This window comes from Podarcis erhardii (genome assembly GCF_964252035.2).
Source record: "Podarcis erhardii genome assembly, chromosome: 7".
NCBI lineage: Eukaryota > Metazoa > Chordata > Lepidosauria > Squamata > Lacertidae > Podarcis > Podarcis erhardii.
The window spans coordinates 79,581,660-79,602,982 of record NC_138511.1 but is presented as its reverse complement, the minus strand read 5'-3'; the positions used below and the strand labels follow the sequence as shown (position 1 = coordinate 79,602,982).

At 45.4% G+C, this 21,323-nt stretch overlaps 1 protein-coding gene and 1 long non-coding RNA gene across 3 annotated transcripts in view; one reads left to right on the top strand and one right to left on the bottom strand.

Annotated features, from left to right (window-relative positions):
* The first annotated feature begins 1,053 nt into the window (after positions 1-1,053).
* LOC309346006 (putative CENPB DNA-binding domain-containing protein 1) lies at positions 1,054-2,210 on the top strand. Its single transcript, XM_081869627.1, has 2 exons — positions 1,054-1,698; positions 1,774-2,210. Exons 1-2 carry the CDS (start codon positions 1,216-1,218, stop codon positions 2,065-2,067), a joined length of 777 nt encoding a protein of 258 aa, XP_081725753.1. The 5' UTR covers positions 1,054-1,215; the 3' UTR covers positions 2,068-2,210.
* An 8,366-nt stretch (positions 2,211-10,576) lies between these two features.
* Positions 10,577-21,323, bottom strand: part of LOC309346227 — a 36,690-nt gene continuing 25,943 nt past the window's right edge. The window contains exons 1-5 of one of the 2 annotated variants that reach the window (XR_014158495.1): positions 17,035-17,219; positions 15,533-15,730; positions 13,676-13,825; positions 12,387-12,953; positions 10,577-11,007 (exon numbers count right to left, since the gene is read on the bottom strand). This is a non-coding gene — a long non-coding RNA (uncharacterized lncRNA). Of the gene's footprint in view, positions 11,008-12,386; positions 12,954-13,675; positions 13,826-15,532; positions 15,731-17,034; positions 17,220-21,323 lie in introns of those variants that run through there. The other variant, XR_014158494.1, reaches the window with a different exon arrangement.

Here is a 21,323-nt window from a genome sequence, read left to right as displayed (position 1 = left end):
TGAGGGAAATATGGATTCCAGCTGGGATTCCAACTGGGAAGGACTGGTCCAGTGAGGAGCAGGAAATTATGGAAATAGAGAGTGCATGCTTTCCCAGAAATCCTATATTTTTATATTGTAACACGAAGCTCTTTTTTTCATATTGGATGCAATCTTTTTAAGGAACTCTGTGGGAATCAGCCAGATGCCTCTTCCAGTCTAACCACACCCACACTGTCAGTAAACAAGTACAGTAGTGCCCCGCAAGACGAATGCCTCGCAAGACAAAAAACTCGCTAGACGAAAGGTTTTTTCGCCCGCGATTTGCCTCGCAAGACGAATTCCCCTATGGGCTTGCTTCGCAAAACGAAAACGTCTCGCGACTTTGTTTCCTTTGTGTAAAAACCGTTAAAACCAAGGGTGCTTAGCTTGAGCAGCTGCAGTTGCGACTTGACTTCGAGGAGCAACTGTTAGCACGTGGTTTGGTAGCCTTTTCTCAGACTTTGCTCACTTTTGAAGATTTTCCAAAACTTTTCCAGAACTTTTCCAGAACTTCTCTTTCATCCATTTGGTAAGTTAAACTTTTAAAACTTTTTTGGGGGGTTTTGGATTTTGGGTTGGGGTGTTTGGGATTCAAGGACTTGGTGTTGGGAAGGGGTTTGCGATAATCTGGGGGCTTGTGGGCCTTTTTTGGGAATTTTTATGATTTTCTGTGACCACTGGGCCAGGTTGATTTTTTTTGAAAAATTTTCTGAGTTTGAATTTCTGAGTGCTGGCCATGTTATTATTTTTTGAAATTTTTTTTTGTCTGGGTGGGGAAGCAGTTGGGGAGGGGTTTGCAGCAGTTGGGGAGGGGCTGGGGGAGCAGTTGGGGAGGGGTTTGCAATTTCTGTGTTGTGGGTGGGTTGGTGCGTGTCTGTGGGAGCAGTTGAGGTTTTTGAAGACATTGGTGATTTTTGAAGCTTTTCCTAAACTTATTTTGCAGCCATTTGAGGTTTCTGAGGACGTCGGTGGTTGATTGTTGAAGCTTTTCCAGAACTTCTCTTTCATCCATTTGGTAAGCTAAACTTTTGGATTTTGGATTTGGGGTTGGGGTGCTTGGGATTCAAGGCCTTGGTTCTGGGTTTTAATTTCTGTGTGGTGGGTGGCTGGCTGCTTTTGTATTTTTTGGGTTTGAAGCACATCACTGATTTTTTTTTCTGTTTCTGAGTTTACGAAGGTAGGAGCTGTGCTGCCATGGGACCCAAGAAGACTGCTGCTGCGGTGGCCGGCGAGAGGAAGAAGGAGAAGGTGACGCTGGAAATGAAGAAGGAGATCATCTGGAAGCACGACGGCGGAATGCGTGTGACGGACATCGCCAGGGAGTACGGCAGGAACCCATCAACCATCGGGACCATCCTGAAGATGAGGGAGAAGATCCTGGCGACTGATGCAGCCAAGGGAGTCACCAGGATCGTGAAGAACCGCCCAGCTGTCCTGGAGGAGGTCGAGAAGTTGCTGCTCATCTGGATAGAAGAGAAGCAGCGTGCAGGGGACACAGTGTCTGAGGCCGTCATTTGTGAGAAGGCCAAGGCCTTGCACGCTGACCTCATCCGGGAACAGCCAGGAACCTCAGCCGAGCCAGAAGTCTTCAAGGCTAGCAGAGGTTGGTTTGACCGGTTCAAGACAAGATCTGGCATCCACAGTGTGGTCAGGCATGGAGAGGCTGCCAGTTCTGATGTTCCTGCGGCTGAAGACTTTGCAGCGGAGTTCCTGGAGGTTGTGACGACGGAGGGCTACGTTCTGCAGGCAGAGGCTGCGCAGGAGCAGGCCTCACTGGAAGAGGAGGAAGCAACTGAGGAACGGCTGTCCTCCGAAAGACTGAGGGACATTTGCCAGAAGTGGAAGGAGGTGCAGACTTTTGCAGATCTACACTACCATGAGAAGCACGTGGCACATGACGCTGGGAACTTTTATGATACGAGGGTCATGTCGTCTTTCAGGGAGCTGCTGAAAAGGCGGATAAAGCAGCAGACTATGGACAGGTTCTTGACCAAGAAGCAAAGAGTGGAAGAGGAGCCTTCTTCGAGTGGTCCCCCAGAGTCTTAGAAAATGTACTGTACACTTTGTTGATTTTTAAATGTTTTTCTGTCATGTTTATAAAGTTAATTTATTTTCCCTTCAATTTTTGAACTGCTCTTTACAGTATGTGTGACTTTAAAGAGCAGTTAATAAACTGTTGTTGTACCAAATTTGGCTTTGTTTGGACTTTTTTTGACCATAGGAACGCATTAATTGATTTTCAATGCATTCCTATGGGATTTCGTGCTTCGCAAGACGAAAAATTCGCTAGACGACAAAAATTGCGGAACGAATTAATTTCGTCTTGTGGGGCACCACTGTACTTTAAATAAATGTGTTCCTCCCTCAGGTTTTATGATAAAACTGAGACGGAAACAACCTAATTCTAATGAGGCACAAAGTAATCAACAATTAGCATGTCACACACATGCTCTTCCCAGAAATCAGGTGAACCTGGAACCTTCTCGCAACCATGGGGCCATTCAAGTTTGCACTGACAGTTTTGTAGCTTTTCAGTATTTTTCTTTTTAAATCTAGTCATGATAGCTACCTTCACTGCAGCATGAGAGCCATTAAGCCTCTTAATACCAGTTGTTGCACATCAGAGTAGAAGATGTGACCCACAAGGGATGTGCACGCACTGATGGCTGCCACATCTCTTTGAGGTTCAGAAAGTGGTGATAAAATATACTAGGTTAGACTACGTCAGATTTGTTGTTTTCTGTGTACATATTTCCCCAAATGTTCCCAAATTCTTAAGTGACCTTCTTCTAACTTTTTTTTATTCCTATTTGGTAAAGACTCTCTTCCCTGGAAGAGAGGGGAGTGGTTGTGGGCGGGAGCCCCCTGCCTCCCCCACTCACCTGGCTGGCGCCCACGCCCATCGGCAGGCACCCAACCAGGTGCCTCCGAGGGGGCGTGTTCAGCAGCCTATGTGCTGCGGCGCCAGCCCCTCCTCGGCCTCATTCTCCTCTCCATCGTCTCGTCACGAGTCACACACATTTTCTTCGAGTCAGGAGTCAGCTCAGCCACAAGGTTTGGAGTTGGGGGTGTTTGTGTTTGTGGAGGCTGTCTGGTTCCTGGCTTGCCTTTTTAAATTTAGGAGGCTTGCGTGCGCTCATTGCTTTACTGCTTTTAAAAACCTAGGCACCCAAGTTTGCCTTGCTGTCTTGCTGTGTCCTCTTTTCTGTGTAAAAACCTACATTTAACCTTTTATTTTCCCCCACTCCTGGTGCTGGATTTGTTTGGGCGTTTTAAGTGCGAATTACCTTTCTTAAGCTGCAGCTTGTTCCTTTGCCCATCACATGGTCTCTCCGCCACCAGCGAGGTCTGAGTGTGAATGCCGTCTTTCTATCTCCCTTGTCTCCTCACTTTCTTTTCCCGGCCTCTGCCTTGGTGGCTGTGCGTTTTATTTTAATTTTGGCCAGTGTGCCTGTATGTCCCCCCCCCCATTGCCCTTGCCCGTCCGATTGCCTGGCTGGTCTGGGTGACTGAGTGGGTTTGCCTTACATTTTAATTTGTTGGCCAGGGTGCTTGTACGTTTTTCCCCTCCCTTGCCCTTGCCTGTTCCTCTCTAATTTTAAGTCATGTGTGTGTGTGCTGGCAGCGTGTGTTTGTGCCTGCCGTTTGTTGATTTATTACTCTTTTAGTGTGGGTTTGATTTACCTGCCATCCCTTCCACTGGTACCACTTAAATCGGGAACCCCCTCTGAAATTTTAAATGATGCCGGGGCTTAGAATAGACTGTGCATTTAAACAACACCCCTCTTACTTTATCTAAGCCACACACCCCTCTTCGCTTGGCGTTTGGGGGAAGAAATAAGGCAGGGCTTGGGGCAGACAATTCAGGGTTTCTGATCAGGGAACCATTCCTCAGCATTGTACATTTATACGTTTAGAACCTTTGAGGGTGTACCTTTGCCTGGTTCTTGTCATTGGCTTCACTTGCCAGTACAGGGTCCCTAAAGAAAACCGCTTTTAAACAACAACAACAACAACAACAACAACAACAACAACAAAAAGGTTGCAGCTTATAGAACTTTACTGAAAAGTCCAGGCTAACCCACGGTTTATATTTCCACTTCATTTTGGCTCACTGTAAAGGACAGCTATTTTCCTTTTCTTCTAAACTTTCCCTTGCTCGGTGTGTTCATTTTACCCCCTCCTCCCCCCCAACTCCTCCCCAGGCTTTTCTTCTCCTCCCTCCACCCCTCCTCCCTCCCAGCACCCCCCCTTTCAGAGTTCCCTTTGCTTCTTGCCTGAGTCATCACAGCATTTCCTAGTAAGTTGCTGGTTTGATCCCTGTATGGAACAACTGCATATTCCTGCATTGCAAGGGGTTGGACTAAATGACCCTTGGGGTCCCACACAATTCTAGAGAGCCTGGATAGCTCAATTGGTCGAGCATAGTGCTGATAATGCCAAGGTTGCTGGTTTGATCCCTGTATGGGACCCCTGCATATTGAATGAGATATTATAATATGAAGTAGGAAGCATCTTTAATATATATATATATATATATAGTAATAAATAACACACACACGCACGCACATACTAATTGGATAAACAATTGAACATTTAACCAAATACTTGGAAAATCGTTATTTATTATAAGTAAATCAATCGTTAATTAGTACATTCATTTCAGAATCTATAACATGTGCCTGTACAACCTCTTGTAAACAGTAGCACGTGTTTGTGGCAGTAGCTCTCACCCAGGTTGATGACCTCCCAGGCACCTCTGCCGCCCTCTTCAACGATTCTCAGTTTTCAGGCGCAGGCCCAAGCTCTCGGGCAGTAACTGCGGCAGTGCAAATTAGGCCTCTGGCCCTCAGAACTGCATTGGGTCGCCTGTGCGGAGGCCGCCGGCCTGTGTCAATAACCCTGTTGCGTCCAGTTCTTCTGGTTCTTTGCAGAATAAGCAGCCCAGCAGCTGGAGGGGGAGCTTCAGACAGTTGAGGGGGGACAAACCATCAGGTAAAAGACGCACCAATAAGAAGCACGTGTGTAAGAAGAGCAAGTCAAAAACGGGCGACATGGATGAAGAGTCAGAACAGCCTGTTACAGAACATAGTCATTAGCTATGATAAAAGTCCGAAGGAAGGCTTCCAGGATCCCTCTAGCATGCTGGGATCAAATTGAAAATGGCACCTGGTCTGTGGCGGTCGTCCCGTATGTTGAGAAGAAGGCATTAGATTCTTATCGCACGGGTAAGCCGGACCTGAGAAGGGAGCCAAAGCGCAAGGTATGTTGGGAATTCAATAAGGGGTCATGCCAAAGGCAGTCTTGTATCTGCACGAGTGCGAGAGGTGTGCAGGGGTACTCCCAGCCATAGCGTGTTACAAAGGGAAGCAGCCCTTTCGGGAAGGCGAGGTTCCAGTTCCAGAGAAGCCCCCGCAGCAGGGAACAGACGATAGGGACCCTCCAGGTCTAGCATTTTCCCTGATCCAGCTCCCTCCTCTCCGCATTCTTCGATCGAATTCTTCGATCGGGCACTAAGACTTATCCGGAATTTTGGTTACGAGGCACTCTTGGCAAAATGTGACATAGAGTCAGCCTTCTGTCTATTGCCAGTTCATCCCAATGACTGTCATTTGCTGGGATTCAAATTTCAAGGGAAATATTACATTGTCAAGGCTATGCCGATGGGTTGTTCGGTAGCCGGCTCGGCCTTTGAGACATTTAGCACTTTTGGGGACTGGGCCTTGCGCTACAGAACCAACTCACCTGGGGTGACACGTTACCTCGGTGACTTTCTACTCGTTGGGAAGCCCAATACTGGCAAATGTGCCTCCCTTCTGGAGGCCTTTTCAGCTTTGGCCCAGGAGCTGGGAGTTCCCCTCACAGCAGATAAGGCGGACCCTCAACGCATCTTACTTGCCTGGGTATAGAGCTTGACACAGCAGCTCAATCCGCCCGCCTGCCAGAGGGGAAAATAGTTGCCCTTAAGGAAACAATTCGTCAAACCCTTCCCAAAATAATAATAATAATAATAATAATAATAATAATAATAATAATGTCGCTCTTAGACAGGTCCAGTCCTTGCTAGATCATTTCAACTTCGCATGTAGAGTAGTTTCACCAGGCCACCTATTTTGCTCCCACTTAGCCAGGTTGTCAGCGGGCCTCAAGCATCCGCACCATAGAGTAGGACTCCCCAAGTCGGTCAAGGTGGATTTTGAGATGTGGATCAGATTTCTGGAACACTACAACGGAGTCTCCCTATGGCAGGAAATCCTTAATTTGGCCTCTGATTTCCAGGTCCACTCCAATGCGGCAGGGTCCCTGGGCTTTGGTCTGTTCTTTAAGGGACGTTGGTGTGCGCAATAATGGCCAGCAGAGTGGCAAGGGGAGGCCATCATGCGGGATCTCACCTTTCTGGAGTTTTTTCTCATAGTTGTGGTGGTTCACATATGGACCGAGGAGTTCTGGAATCGTCGGGTGTGCTTCAGAACTGATAACCAGGCCGTGGTTAACATACTGGCTAGCAGTCATTGCGTTCTGAGAGAGGTCTCGCCTACTTCGATCATTTGTGCTCCGATGCCTTGCTTCCGGTCGTTAGCACCTTGGGCTCAGCTGCTGCCAGAACCCTTTCCAGATCACCTACAGAACCTTGGAGACACGAAGTGATCAAGGGAGTATTGGCGTCTGTTGCACCCTCTACCCTCAGGTCTTATAAGAAAGTATGGTGCAACTTCACAGGTTTCTGGTCCAAAGTATCGTCCCTTTCCCCTATCGTATGAAACTTAGGTCAATTTGCTGGTCCTAGTTTGAGGCCCGGCTGTCCTCTGCGGCATACGCTATAGCCTTCTTTGGTGCCTTGTGGGTTGGCGAGGTGGTAGCAGAAGCTACCTCAAGTGGAACAATGTGCAGCCTCCTCCTGGAGGACGTGCAGGTGTCCAGTTCAGGCGTGATGGTGCAGGTGCATCAGTCTAAGATGGACCACGGCGGTAAGGGCTCCGTAGTACAACTCATGGCCTCCGGTCAGAAGGGCCCATGCCCAGTAAAGGACACCAGGTGATACCTTTACCTCAGACCTCCTGGCCTTGGCCCGCTCTTCATTCATGAGGATGGATCCCGATTGATAAGGCACCAATTCACCAGGGTACTTTTCTTTCCTTTCATTCTCAGCTGTGTTCCGGAGAAGTGTGTGGATTTGCGGCCACAGTATAGTCCATTGGGCCCACGTACGGGCGGTCAGCTGCGGCCTCACGCCTAATCTTGGTTTGCCACCTGGAGTTCAAGTTTCCTGGTTTTCAAGACGAGGCATGCGTTGGGAAGAGCTTATGCCATTGCTGGTGGAGAAAGTAGCCGCGTTCGGCTCTCCCAACATCCTTGTCATTCAATTAGGGGAAAATGACCTTGTTAACAGAAGAAGTGCGGACTTGTCATGGAACATTAAAAAAGATTTGGTTGCGATTGCCGCCTTGTGTCCCGGAACAACGGTGTTCTGGTCCTCCTTCCTGAAGAGAATTGTTTGGTGCGGTGCACAGGACTGTATGGCCATCGAAAAAAACAGGAAACTCGTAAATCGGGCAGTGGCCCGTTGGGTGCGCTTTATGAATGGCCGAGTTATATATCATGACCGTATCCAGATTGGCGAGCAGGCCTTATACCGGAATAATGGGATGCATCTCTCAGACACGGGGAACGGCATTTGGCTAGATAGCGTCATCAGCAGTATTTGGGATTGGTTGCAGCTGTGATGGTATTGGCGGCAAACCTTTTTTGGCTCGGGTGGCGGTTAGGCATTGGAATAATGTGTTGTGATGTGTCGAAGAGCTAGGTGTGGCCATCGCCTATGCCTTCAATTTTGGGGTATTCCGTTAAAGGAATCCGGCAGTCGTGTACTCTGTCCGATGCCTGCTTGGTGGGAGGCCATGGCACGACCCTCGGTGACATCAGGAGAGAGCCTATAGTTGGATTAGCATCAACAGGCTCCACCTACTGGTGAATAAACCCCCTTCTTTTAGATATCCAATGCCTAAGCCAATACCTTTTCACTGCTGTAATCAATAAAGTTGTGGCCTTTTCTTGCCCATTAACCTTATATCACGTGTCCTTGTGTATTCATTCCACATTGCGGGGGTCGGGTCCTCGAACCACAACTGGATTCTTACTGCACTGTTGTCTTATTTATCTTAAATAAATATGTATTTTGTACTTTTTGTAGATATTTGGATACAGTCTTGATCCAAACCAGTACCTCAGAGCCTTTTGGGAATCCTGGGTTTTATGTTCTACTGGAGACATCTGGCAAAAGCTTTTGCTTTCTTGAATCACACAGATGTCCTTTGTACCCACAGTGGTTTCCTGGACCACAAGGGAAGAATTGTTAGCAAGAGTGGTGACATTCTGTTATTCTGGGAATTTGGCTTTACTACGTTACATATCTCAGACACATGATATGAAAACATTGGTCTGAGTTTAAAAAATAAAATAAAAGGCTTAATGTGCTGTCAAGTGGCGGTGGGGGGGGGGGGACTCAACCAGCTGCAAGTTACCAGATGGAGAGGTGGAAAAGTGGGCATCTCCCAGGGTGAGAAAAGGAAAGCTCCAAGGCGAAAATGGGGAGGGGCTGTCTTTGGGGGTCGGGGAGGGTGCTTGTGACTTGTCAATGCAGTGACTTGTTTGCATTTTGAGGATGAAATTGCTTGCATCCACTGGAAACTTGACTCCTCTGTTACAGCAGATGAATCTCAAGGGGTGTCCAGAGCACTGTCTACCCTGTTGTGTTGGGTGTGTTTTAGTAGGTAAGAATCAAGGACATTGCCCCCTGCCCCTCTGGTCTGAGGAAAATTAGCAGGGAGGGGGAAGCTGACTGGGTCAGGAAGGTGATTAATGCCTCCTTAGAAGAGGGGGTGGTCCCTGCCTACCTGAAGGCAGCAGTGGTGAGCCATCAACACAGATAGATGGGTTATGTGGACCCCCCCCCCCAAGATATTTCATGGTGGACCTTGGAGGTGGGACCTCTGGAATGGGACCTTTTAGGTAGAGTGTCATATGACATCTTCAGTCAAACTCTAGAGGGGTGGGGCATAACCAATTGACAGGAGGTAGTATTCTAATACTACTGATGCCTGTTGTATGCATGACCAATGTATCTTGCAAGGCTGCTCAGTCAGTGGAAGGGGGGGGCAGTATCTATGGCATCCTGTCTGAAGGCAACTAGGAGAGACAGACCAACCAGCTGCCATACCCATGGCCTGTAATTCAGTGTCAGGAGAGAGATGAGCTGGCGGAGTCCAGGAATGATAAACCATGGACTGCAAAACTGAGCTTGAATCTTGATACTGACGCTCCACCATGATTGCCACAAGGGTCCTGTAACTTTCAGGCTTACTTTCTGCTATATATGCTTCCCTATTCTGAAATATTCATCTGAAAGAAGACTTGGTAATGCAAGAAAAACTAAAACTTAATTATAAAAAGAAAGGACGATGATAAGGGGGGAAGAGGAGGTTGTAGGTATCAGTGCTGTTTTCCTAGATTTACAAATGCCGGAGCTCACCATGAACTTCCTTGTTCTCTAAGAATGGCAATAGAATAACACCCCCCCCCAAAAAAAAATCCCCCCATCCCTCTGGAATGGGACCTTTTAGGTAGAGTGTCATATGACATCTTCAGTCAAACTCTAGAGGGGTGGGGCATAACCAATTGACAGGAGGTAGTATTCTAATACTACTGATGCCTGTTGTATGCAAGACCAATGTATCGTGCAAGGCTGCTCAGTCAGTGGATTTGGGGGGGGGAGGGAGTGTCTATGGCACCCTGTCTGAAGGCAACTAGGAGAGACAGACAGACCAGTTGCCATGCCCATCAACTTTGGAAGGGACCAGCTCCCTCAGACATTTTATTGGGGGTGGGGGAGTAAAGACCCCTAATAGCTTTATACTACTGATACCTATTGTTTGCATGACACTCAGTCAGTGGAATTTTTTTGTGGGGGTGGGGGGCACTGTTTATGGCACCCTGTCTGAAGGCAACTAGGAGAGACATACAGACCAGTTGTCATACCCATGGCCTGTAGCTCAGTGTCAGGAGAGAGATGAGGTGGCTGAGTCCAGGAAAGACAAACCATGGACTGCAAAACTGAAATTGAATCCTGATAGTGACGCTCCACCATGATTGCCACAAGGGTTCTGTAACTTTTAGGCTTCCTGTCTGCTATATATGCTTCCCCATTCTGAAATATTCATCTGAAAGAAAACTTGGTAATGCAAGAAAAACTAAAACTTACCGTAATTATAAAAAGACAGGACGATTGGGGGGGAGGGTTGTAGGGATCAGTGCTGTTTTTCTAGATTTACAAATGCCAGAGCTCACAATGAATAGCACCTACCCGAAAGTTAAATTCTTCAGGAGAAACCTCTTATCTAACAAAACCTCTGAATTTAATAATGATTTTTTCCCTGTGCAATGTATATTATTTTGTTTTCATCCCGTTTTATGTATTTTATATTTAGTAATGTCCTTGGCCAAATCAATAAATAATAAGTGCATTTGTATCTGAAAGAAACAGTTACAAGAAACAGCATTTTATTTTTCCTAACCATTTATTTTGCATTATAATGATCATAAGGAATTTTTTTTATCATACACTACAGAGTTCTTTGTATTTAGAATCCACAATCCCCACATTCTGACCCCCTTTTCTCTGCTCTTGTTTTCCTTTAGCAAAGCAAGCAAGAAAGATACAGAGATCCCAAGTCCTGGATTTCACCACCAGGCCTCCAATTTCCCTTCATTGCCATAGATTTTGGAATACACAAGGAGGAGATCTACACTGTCCTATTTACCCTTCCTGTCCAGGCTGGTGTGAGATTCGTGAAGCACTATAACAGCTTTCTTCGGTAACTGTAAGAATAAATCTCCCAGTTGCAATAAGAAATCTTCCATTTTTGCGGATGGTACAAAGATTTGTTGTTGAACAACCTTTGAAAGTGAAAAAGGTGATAAAGAAGGTATCTGGAAAAAAGAAAACAAATATTGACTTTAGAGCTTTTCCCAGGGAATAGGAGATGGTGCCTGTGATGGTGAATGATAATTTTAATATGTTAGTTTTAAAAAGTATATATTTAAGAAATCTGACAAATAACATAATTTCATCATAACATGAATTTACAAAATTTTCAACATTAGGAATTCGGGTAAAAAAATTACTCAGGTGTAAATCAAAATTGGCATCATACTCAAAGGAGTCTCAAGACATGAAGTTTATTAATAAACAGGTTCTATTTATAAAATATTATGAAATTAGAGGTTTTATAAAGTGCCCTAATTAATATGTTAACAAAATCAAATTCTTGTGGTCAGGTGATTTGCATTAAAATGCAAGGAATTCTATCCCTGCCATCTCCTGGCCCTGTTAAAAGGGACCTGCTGTGGTCACACAACAATAATGGAAAACAACACTCCCTCCCTTGTTTGTGAGCCTTGAGTGTGTGGTCCTGGCATGAGTCAACAGTGTGATGCAGCCGCATAAAAAGCTGGAGTTGCACTCCATTGTCTCTCAGGATGGTTGGATGCCAACTGAGGCTCCCTCAGTGTCCCAAACTGTGACCTAAGCATCCAGAGAAACCTCCTTTTATTTTCCCATATCTATTTTCATCTTAAACACATCCAACATGAACTGGCGGAAAAGGGCATTTCCAAAAGCCAATCAGGAACTCCTGTCCAAATTCTTACTTCACCCTCAAAAGTGAAACTAGCAAAGCCCAGGCTGTAAAGGTCAGGATAAGGATGAGGAGGGGAAATGTAGGGCAGAGGCAGCTCAAATCCCCTGTTCATTCCCGATCCCCTATTCTTTTCAGGAAGGAAGTGTGTGGTAAATTTGGTCCCTTTCCAAACAGCATTATTCCTCAAAAACACTGTTGGTCGGGAGTAGCTTTTAGGAGGATACAGAGCACCTAGCTAGATACTGCTCATTGTCACAGTGTTTAAGGAAATTTAGTTACATTTCTTTACATAATAAATATGCTTTTTGAGAATGAGGCACACATTTTGTCCTGAACTGCATCCCAGTGGTAGAAAGATCAAGAGCAACTGGGGTGGAGCAATGAATGCACTTTCCCCTTTTGTCCAGAAGCGTATTTAATATAAACAGCAGAATCTGAATCCTGCTTCTAGACAAGCAAGTGGCATTATGAAAGTTAAAGGTTAAAGTCCAGGCAGGCAAAACACAAAGGAAGAGTGCAGTGCAGCCACTAAGAGATATGACCCCTCTCACTTTTCCAGCAACGTGCAATGCAAAAGAGAGGAAGGAAGGGACAGAAGGAGATCAGGACAGAGTGTGCATGACCCAGGCGATGACTAGGCCTTTTCCCCTGATGAAATAGCAATGTTACCTTTATGAAGAGCTCCTCTAAAATCAACACATTGGGTCTCATTCTCAAGGCAGTTGACGGTCTTCTCACTTTTGCACTTTTTCTCCCCTTTGGAGAAGCAGGATGGGCACTGCAGACCATTTTCAGCCAGCACGTTGCGATCAGGAACTTTCAGTATCAAATGTAAAGTGAACATGTTCATGTCTTTGTCTGTTTTTATATCTCTGTCTTATGTAAATGGAATCTAGCCTAGGAACTTACAGTTTTGCTGGGGCAGCTGCAAGTGTTCTTGGATGAAAACATGATCTAGAAACAATCTGGGTTAAGGGCTGAGCATGGGACAAAGTCACCATTGGTCTCTGAGATGAATGACCTTTACCCAAAATGGGGTGGGAGAGTGTGAACTTTATTTTCCTTTTAATCTCTCGGAATGTATTCATGCCATCGATTATGCTGTAGCCTCTCTGAAAATATAGGCTCTTAGTCCCCCATTTTTGTACAGAGATTCTGTCTTTCTTCTGCTCTTAACAATGAGCTATCCGAGAGTTTCTGTGAACCGCCCAAAGACACCCAGGTACAGGGTGGTTCCTAAATTCAATAAATTCAATAAATAAATGTCAGAGCATGCTGTAAGGTAGGGTCTTATATTTGCACAATTATAACTGATGGGTTAGATAAAAAGGTAATGGAACCCCTGACCATTAGGTCCAGTCGTGGCCGACTCATCTCGCTTTTTTTGTCGAGGGAGTCAGCATACAGCTTCCGGGTCATGTGGCCAGCATGACTAAGCCGTTTCTGGAGAACCAGAGCAGTGGATGGAAACGCCGTTTACCTTCCCGCCAGAGCAGTACCTATTTATCTACTTGCACATTGACGTGCTTTTGAACTGCTAGGTTGGCAGGAGCAGGGACCAAGCAATGGGAGCTCACCCCATTGCAGGGATTCGAACCACCAACCTCCTGATCGGCAAGTCCTAGGCTCTGTGGTTTCACCCATAGCGCCACCCCCGTCCCTTCTGGGTTAGGTAGTACTTGTCAATTAAAGGACAGAGAAGAACTAGCTCAAGGGTGAACTTGAAGGGACCAGAAGCTATTTATGAGCTGTTCAGGAGCTTAGGTATCCAATTTTATATCTGATCCTTCATGGTGCTGCTTCAAGGGATAGGAAGAAGGAGAGGCCTGGCTGGAAAGGTAACCCATCCCTTTTCAGGCAAAGACAAAGCTGCCTAGTAGGTCCCTCTGAGTACTGTTGATTGACTAAGGATCCAAGCCCTAACATGTTAATGATTCTACAATGATGCAGAAACTTACGGCTGAGAGTTTCATTGTTACACAGGTCAGTGTTGCAGCATTGCATCTTCATCTCAAAGAATTTACCATCGGCTGCAGTGAAGCTGTAATCGCCGGAGAAACAATATCTGGATGGCAAACAAGTATTCTCAATTTGCACTTCAGGTTTAACTGTGAAAAATAATTTTAAAGAACTCTCAGGATCTGGGGGGAAATGCGGTCTATTGCTCCTAAAGCACTTTCATTATAATGCTTCCAATTTTCTGTGTTGTCGGAATCAGGACCTTTTCAAAGTAACAATATGGAAAGTATTATTCAATTTGGCAATCTAAAGTAAGGTTCTGTTTATTTATTTAAATTTGTGCACACTGCTATATCATAAAAGGAAAGAGATATCAAATGTTTTTCAGTTGTAATACATAGAAGATACAATATTAAAAGTAAATAGATAGATTTCAATAAACTAGTGTATTCTTAATGGTCTGGTGGAAAAGAAAGGTTTTTTGCAGGCACTGAGTTCAGCTCTCAACCACAAGTAGTAGCCTCTTGCCTCCATAATCCATAGAACCAGACATTCTTTTTATGCTCACAATTAATTTGCAAAATGCATTAAATTTGGAATTTCTGCAGAACTTCATTTTAGGTCAAATTTGTTGCATGAAGAATCATGCATTTTTGTATACACCTGACAATACATCTGCCATACACTGCACTCTCTCTTCTAGTCGATCCTAACAGCTTGCCGGTTCAGGGCATGCTTCCCTGAACTCCTGTTGCTGAACACAAGACACTTAGCAAGACACTTGCATTGCACCAACCTTACTACCCCCTTACGCCTCTCCCTCCAAGAATGTAGCAGTGATATTGGAACAGATGGTCAAGCAAGCACCATCCCACCTAGGGTCGCCCCAAGGCATTTTGGAACTGAGGTGCCAAATGGTACCCACTCCCTCCTGGGTAAAAGGAGTGGGTTAACCAGGAACAAGCAATCAACCTTAACTAATGGTTGAAGTAGGAACCAAAAACCATCAAGGTGGAGGGACCCACTCTGACTCAAGCTGTTCCTTCCAGTAGCACTTCAGTGTGCATGCACACGAAAGCTCATACCTAGAACTAACTTAGTTGGTCTTTAAGGTGCTACTGGAAGGAATTTTTTGTTTTGACTATGGCAGACCAACACGGCTACCTATCTGTAACTGACTCAAGCTGTGTAACTGAAACCCTTTTTAAGAGGTGAACTACAGGAATACTTCCTTCATGTTGGTTGCTTCCTCATCATTTCATCACTGAGAATTATTTCAAAATTACTTGAGGCCCCCCTCAAAGAGCCATAAAAGTGTGAAGCACCATCATCTCCCATTCTGGTTGCTCAGCTTTTGAAGAGTTTTTATACATCTGTGAAAGGATTGTCAATTTTAAAGTCATTTACGGCAAAGGGGATATTCAGTTTATATTCCAGGCTTATTGTCCTAGTTTGATAACCAAAACCAAACTGGAGTTCATTGGTTTGGCTCAATAGGGATTTCTGGTTGATGCAAATCAAGTTCTCCAAGCTTGGCGATCAGTACCAAATTCAGCCACTGCTTGTGATCAGGTGATGTTAGATTCCCCATTTTCATATGCAAGCCATGCATTCCTTACTTCAGATGTTGTTGAACTGCATCTCCCATCATCCCTGACTGGTGGGTGGCTAGCTGAGGCTGATGGGAGTTCTAATTCATCTACAGCTGAAGTGTCACAGCTTCCTCACCTCACTTTTTTCTTAGGTGAGTTGTTCCAGCATAGATTTCTATATGCTAGTAGAACCCTTAAAGTTCACCTATATCTTAACTTGGGTCAAATCCAACAGCAAAAGACAAAAAGTCAGGCAACTCTTACCTATATTTGTGCGCAGAACACTGGCAGAACAGGTATACATAACATTATTATTACAAGGTCTATTTGCATTGCTGTTATCTGTCATTCCAGTGCTGTTAAACTTATCTTTGCACTCCAGACGTCCGGCTGAGGACAGGAGGAAAAGATTCATGAATTATCATCATCATCATCATCATCATTGTTTTGTTTTGCTTTTTGCTTAATGAGGTACAGAGGAGGAGGTGTTCATGAATTAAACTTTTAAATTAAAAAGTGTTCAATTTAATAAGCATTTTAATAGAAGAGGATGAAATGAAATGAGTAAAACACTCATTAATTAAAACTCTTGTAGCCATTGTTCAGAACACTGGTTTAATTACACTGGGGAGGTGTACCCTCCTTTTCTCACAGCCAACTTTTCCTCCCATCCAAACTCTCACTTAAATACATTTTCTTCCCACTGTTTTGTCACAAGCATAGATCTGAGCACAATTAAACAATGGCATTTTCTACAAGAGGCACTGAATGCCCCCAATTTCAATGACTTTTAAAGAGGATTAGATAAATTGATGGAGAATAACACTACTAAGGCTACTAAGCATGACAGCTATGTACTACCTCCAATATCAAAAGTAGCATATTTTAAATAACAGTTGCTGGAACCCACTTTAAGCCAGAGTGTTGCTGTGGTATGGTCCTGATTGTGTACTTCCCTTAGTCACTGGGTTGGCCTGTGTTAGGACAGGATCGTCGACTAGGGATGAACCTATCTATCAATTTCACTTGCTGTCAATTTCTTATTTTTCTAATTCATTTATTTATCTGCAGCCACTTCCTCTAAGAAGCTCAAGGTAGTGTACATGGTTTTCTCCTCCCCATTTTATCCTCAGAAGATTCCTGTGAGGTAGGTTAAGCTGAGGGATCCCCAGTGAGCTTTGTGGCTGACTGAAGCCTAGCCTCCTGCATCCTTGTCTGACACTCAAATCACATTCAGCTCCCCAAATTTCCACAATCAACGAGTAGTAGTAGTGAATCTGGATCCTCACCAGTGGGTTGATGTGCTCTGTTTCAAGGAGTAGACTTGAAGGTGTCTTTCTTTGTAAAATTTATTTAATTTCTTCCTGCAATGGCCATACTTTGTTTTCTTCCCCTTCCTTTCCTAAGCAACTTTTTCTCTCCATTCCAATGGAATTATTATTCTATCCTATTTTAGGCATGTTTTCTCTACCTCTCCCACTAAAGAAAAACTTATTCACCTTCTTAGCACTTTCCCTCCACTTTGAAATCATGCCCAACATTTTCATCTGGCAATCTCTTGCCTTTGCAAATCCCCCCTCTGTGTCCCTACCCCCTCCCACACACACCACACACAGACACACAGAGAGTGATCCCCTACTTTCTCTTGGTAACCCAGCAGTGATTGCTCTCTGTGGTGTTGATCTACACTCCTAACTCCCCTTCCCTCTCAAGAAGCAAGTTCTCTTCAGTGTCCTCTAAAGATCATCAGAAGTTCCCCATCTTACCTGCAGAAAGTGGGGCCAAGAGGAGGCATGCACTTAGGAGTGCCTTCAGCATTCTAGAAAGAATAGGAGACTCAGAGCAGAGAAGGATCATCAAATGAATTGATGCAGGTAGAGGCTTGCCTGGAGAGATTTAATGGCAATGGATTCATGTCGCAAGTAACACTTGGGAACAAATAGTTCAGGGAGGTCTGTGAATTGGAGTTGTTTGTTCATTACAAAAATGAAGAGGGACATACGAAAAATAAAAGCTCACTCTTGGAATTGTCTGAATTATTTCTCTAACATCTCATTAATTGTTGATAGAAGCTTCTCAGATTTCTTCCTCTTAATAATAATAATTTTTTATTTTTTTTACCCCACCCATCTGACTAGGTCACCCTGGCTACTCTGGGTAGGTTCAAACATATACAGAAACATAATCAAATATCAAACAATAAAAACCTCCCTATGCAGGGCTGCCTTCAGATGTCACCTGAAGGTTTTATAGTTACTTATCCACTTGACTTTTGATGGAAGGTCATTGCAAAGTGTTGGCACCACTACCAAGAAGGCCCTCTGCCTGCTTCCCTCAGAGCTCACTTCTCAAAGTGAGAGAACCACCAGAAGGCCCTGAGAGCTGGATCTCAGTGTCTGGACTGAATGACAGGGGTGGAGATGCTCTGTCAGGAAAAGCCTGGATAATAGGTCCATATGGAAAGGGCTGTGGATGCACATGGATGCAATGGAGGCTTTAAGCAGTAAAACTGATCCTGCTGTCTTGGCCATGGTTTCCAAAAGATAAAAGGGATGAAGTGAGACTTCAGGAGTTGAATGTGCCAATGACTGAGAGAGTGCCAGGTATGAATTAGTCACCCACACAATGATGAGGAAGGTCTTGATTGGAGCCATCAGTGGGCATGGAGCTTCCTGCCTTAGGGAGCTACACAAACATGGCCATTCTCTGAACCAGTCGAGTGGGAGGTACCAGGCCATAGGCAAAGGCCACTTGAGGAAGAGACATTGTTGGTTCAGCTCCAAATTACCCCCAAAAGCTGTTAATGCATCCACACAGAAAAAGAGTGGGGGTGGTGAATCAATCTCTTCATGTGAAGACAAGTAAGACAGACGTAGAATGTAAGGATATGTATCTGGAAGTAAAGGAAACTCTGTTTGCAGGAGGCTTTTTTATTTTTGCTCCAGAGGAAATACATAAGAACAAAGCTGATGAGATGGAGAGCTACTGAAAAAAGAAAGTAGACAGAAATTGGTCCCATTGGCTTCTTCTGCATCTTGGCAGGTGATGAGTTTGGGGTGAAAAACATTAGGCATTCTATGGCTTTTATGGGGTTAAGGGCACACTTCAGACATCTGCCAATCCTTAATTCCTTGTGGGGGATTCTGACCCGCCACGAAAATGTTGGGAAAACATGGAGCAGTGGGACCTAGGTGTACATGTTGGGTTAATACCCAAAGGGATGCAGGTGGTGCTGAGGCCTAAACCAATGAACCTCAATGGATTACTGATCAGAAGGTCTCCGGTTCGAATCAGCACTATGGGTGAGCTCCTCTTACTCTGTCCCAGATCCTCCAAATGAGCAGTTCGAAAGCATACCAGTGCAAGTAGATAAATAGATACCCTTGCTGAGGTAAGGTAAATGGTGTTTATGTGTGCTCAGGCACTCGTCACACTCCTCTCTGCACCAGAAGTGATTTAGTCATGCTGGCCACATGGGCCATAAAGCTGTCTGCAAGCAAACACCAACTCCCTCGGCCTGAAAGTGGAGATGAGTGCCGCACCCCAAAGTCAAATTCAACTGGAGTGAACCATCCAGGGGTCATTTTCCTTTACCATCACCTTCACCTGATACCCAAAGTTCACCTAACTGTTGGAGTTCAGAACTTAACAGGTTAAGTTGTTCCCATGATGCCTCAACATTCTGACGTCAGCTTTGAAGCTGGGAGGAGTCTGTTTCTGTTCCTCGCTGTCTTTGAGGGAAATGGACGCAGTTTGTAATGGCTGAGAGGTCCTGGAGTATTTTGCTGAGAAATGTCGCAATAAAGAACTGTTAATAGACAAACCTGTACTCTGTATGTTTGTCTGAAGCAAGTGACAGCTTTGCCGCTGTGTTTACTCTGCAAGGCGTGACTGGACGGAGCAGAATTTATCGCAGCTTGAGGAAGCGTGCCGGACTGCTGTAAATGGCTAATTTGGGTCGTAAACAAATTAGCGGGTCACGTCCTAATCAATAAATCGCACAGGTTATGGGTGGCATAATTACCGCTCGTAAAGCTGTCGCTGGAGCTGCCGGAATGCTTTGAAGTCTGCGTTCTGAGGCAGAGGAGCTGCCGGAGGCGGAGGTCTGGCTCTGAGGCAAAAAGCTGGCTGGAAGACGCAAAGGTTTGCCTGCTTCTAAGAGGCAAGACAGAGCTGAGAGCTGAGAGCAGCTGGGAATTGTTTCTCCACGGATGGGAGCCGGAAGAGCTGGTGATCAGTGAGTACAGCTTGGGGGCCCCTGGGGAGAACGGGAGAAGATGGCAGAGAGCCAGGTCCTTGAGGACATTCCGCTTGAAAAGCTCACTTTAAAAAGTTGGGCAACTTGGAGCAGAAGAGTGAGAGGTTGGTTCTTGGTTACTGGGCTTTGGGATGTAAGCCAGAAAGAGCCACTACCCCTGACAGATGTTGCAGGCTTTGAAGCTGCGGTGCCTGAAGATGGCCAGCAGAGAATGCAAAGAGAGCTTGATATGCTGAAAGCATGCGTAGACGCATCGCTGAAACCCCACTTGGAGGGCGTAAAGTCAGCAAGGGCTGCCTGGGATGTGCTGAGAAGTTTGTGTGAAACTTCAGCAGGAGGCCAGAGCCCTGGAGAAGCTGGAGAAGTAGCCCCTGTTCATCAAGCAGCCTCAAGGAGCGCTGGTGAGCAGATCGGGGGGGCGAAGAGTTCCAAAGGCAAGTTTAAAAAAATTTCCACTGTGGATGCTGGAGTGGAGTTCAGAGGGGGCGGAGCTGGCACGGAGCGCTTTTCCGGAAGAAGGAGGGCCAGGCCGGCTGGAAGGAGCCCCGGGCAGTACTTTTCCACTGGAGTTGAACGTCTGCGTCGCAGCTGCCCCCACCGGAGCAGAGAGGCGAGGCAGGATGTTGTCAAGGTCAATTCCCATGGGAACCAGCCGGGTTTCCATGGCAACCAGCCTGGAAAAACAACCAGGCGTGGGACTGAACCAGGTGGATGTGCTAAACAACAGGAAGAGCCTTATCATCTGACAGCCAGTCTGGCATTGTTTGAAAACAGCTGTGTGAGAGACTCTGAGTTTTGCTTTGTTATAGACTCTGCAGCTAATTGCAATTTGATTCCAGAGACCCCTGCTGTCGAGATGTGGAATTGCAAGGCAGTTCCGGCCGGAAAAACTGTACTTTTTGCAAATGGACAAAAAAGAAATGTAACTAATGTTGCAACAATTTCTCTTTCTGTTTTGCAGGAAAAGGTCGAAGTGTGCACCGTCCCAGGGATGCATCACTGTCTTTTATCTGTGCCTTATTTGTTTAAAAAGGGGTTTAAGGTTTGTTTTGAGGATGCTGTCTGCACAATTTCCAAGGAAGGGAGGCAGCTTGCCAAGGTTAAAAAGGGGCAGAATGATCTTTTCATTCTTAAAACGTCTCTGGAGGGTGAGGGGAAGGTTGAGAAAGCACAAGCCCTGCGTGCTACAGTTCCCACTCATGTGTCATGTGCCCATGTTTGGCACAGAAGGACAGCTCATGGTTCTTTAGAAGAACTACAAGTGCTGCCTGAGGTTTCCAAAGGTTGTAAGATTAAAGAATGTGGAAGTGCCATGAATTGTGAAACTTGCAGACAGGTAAAGGTAAAAGGGTGCAGTTACCCAAAGGTGGAGAGGGTAACCACAAAACCCTTTGAACTGGTTCACATAGATCTGTTGGGTCCCGTAAAGGAACCAAGTCTGGGAGGGGCCAGGTTTCTGCTGACGATGCAGGATAGTTTTTTATCTGTGCCTTATTTGTTAAAAAAGGGGTTTAAGGTTTGTTTTGAGGATGCTGTCTGCACAATTTCCAAGGAAGGGAGGCTGAGTCCTTTTCTCGCCATCTTTTCTCAGAAAGCCATAGTTGGAGGCTATAGTATACATCTCGCTCTCTTGGGGAAGGCTGCTCCATACAAGAGTTAGACAAAATCCTCACCTGCCCACATTTTCTGAATTCACCTAAACTTGGTTTTCAGTTCCTCCGGAGGATCAACTTAGCCTTCCTCCCTGCAGGGTAGACTTCCCAGAAAGCAGTGGAGCCTAACTGATTATTTGAATAC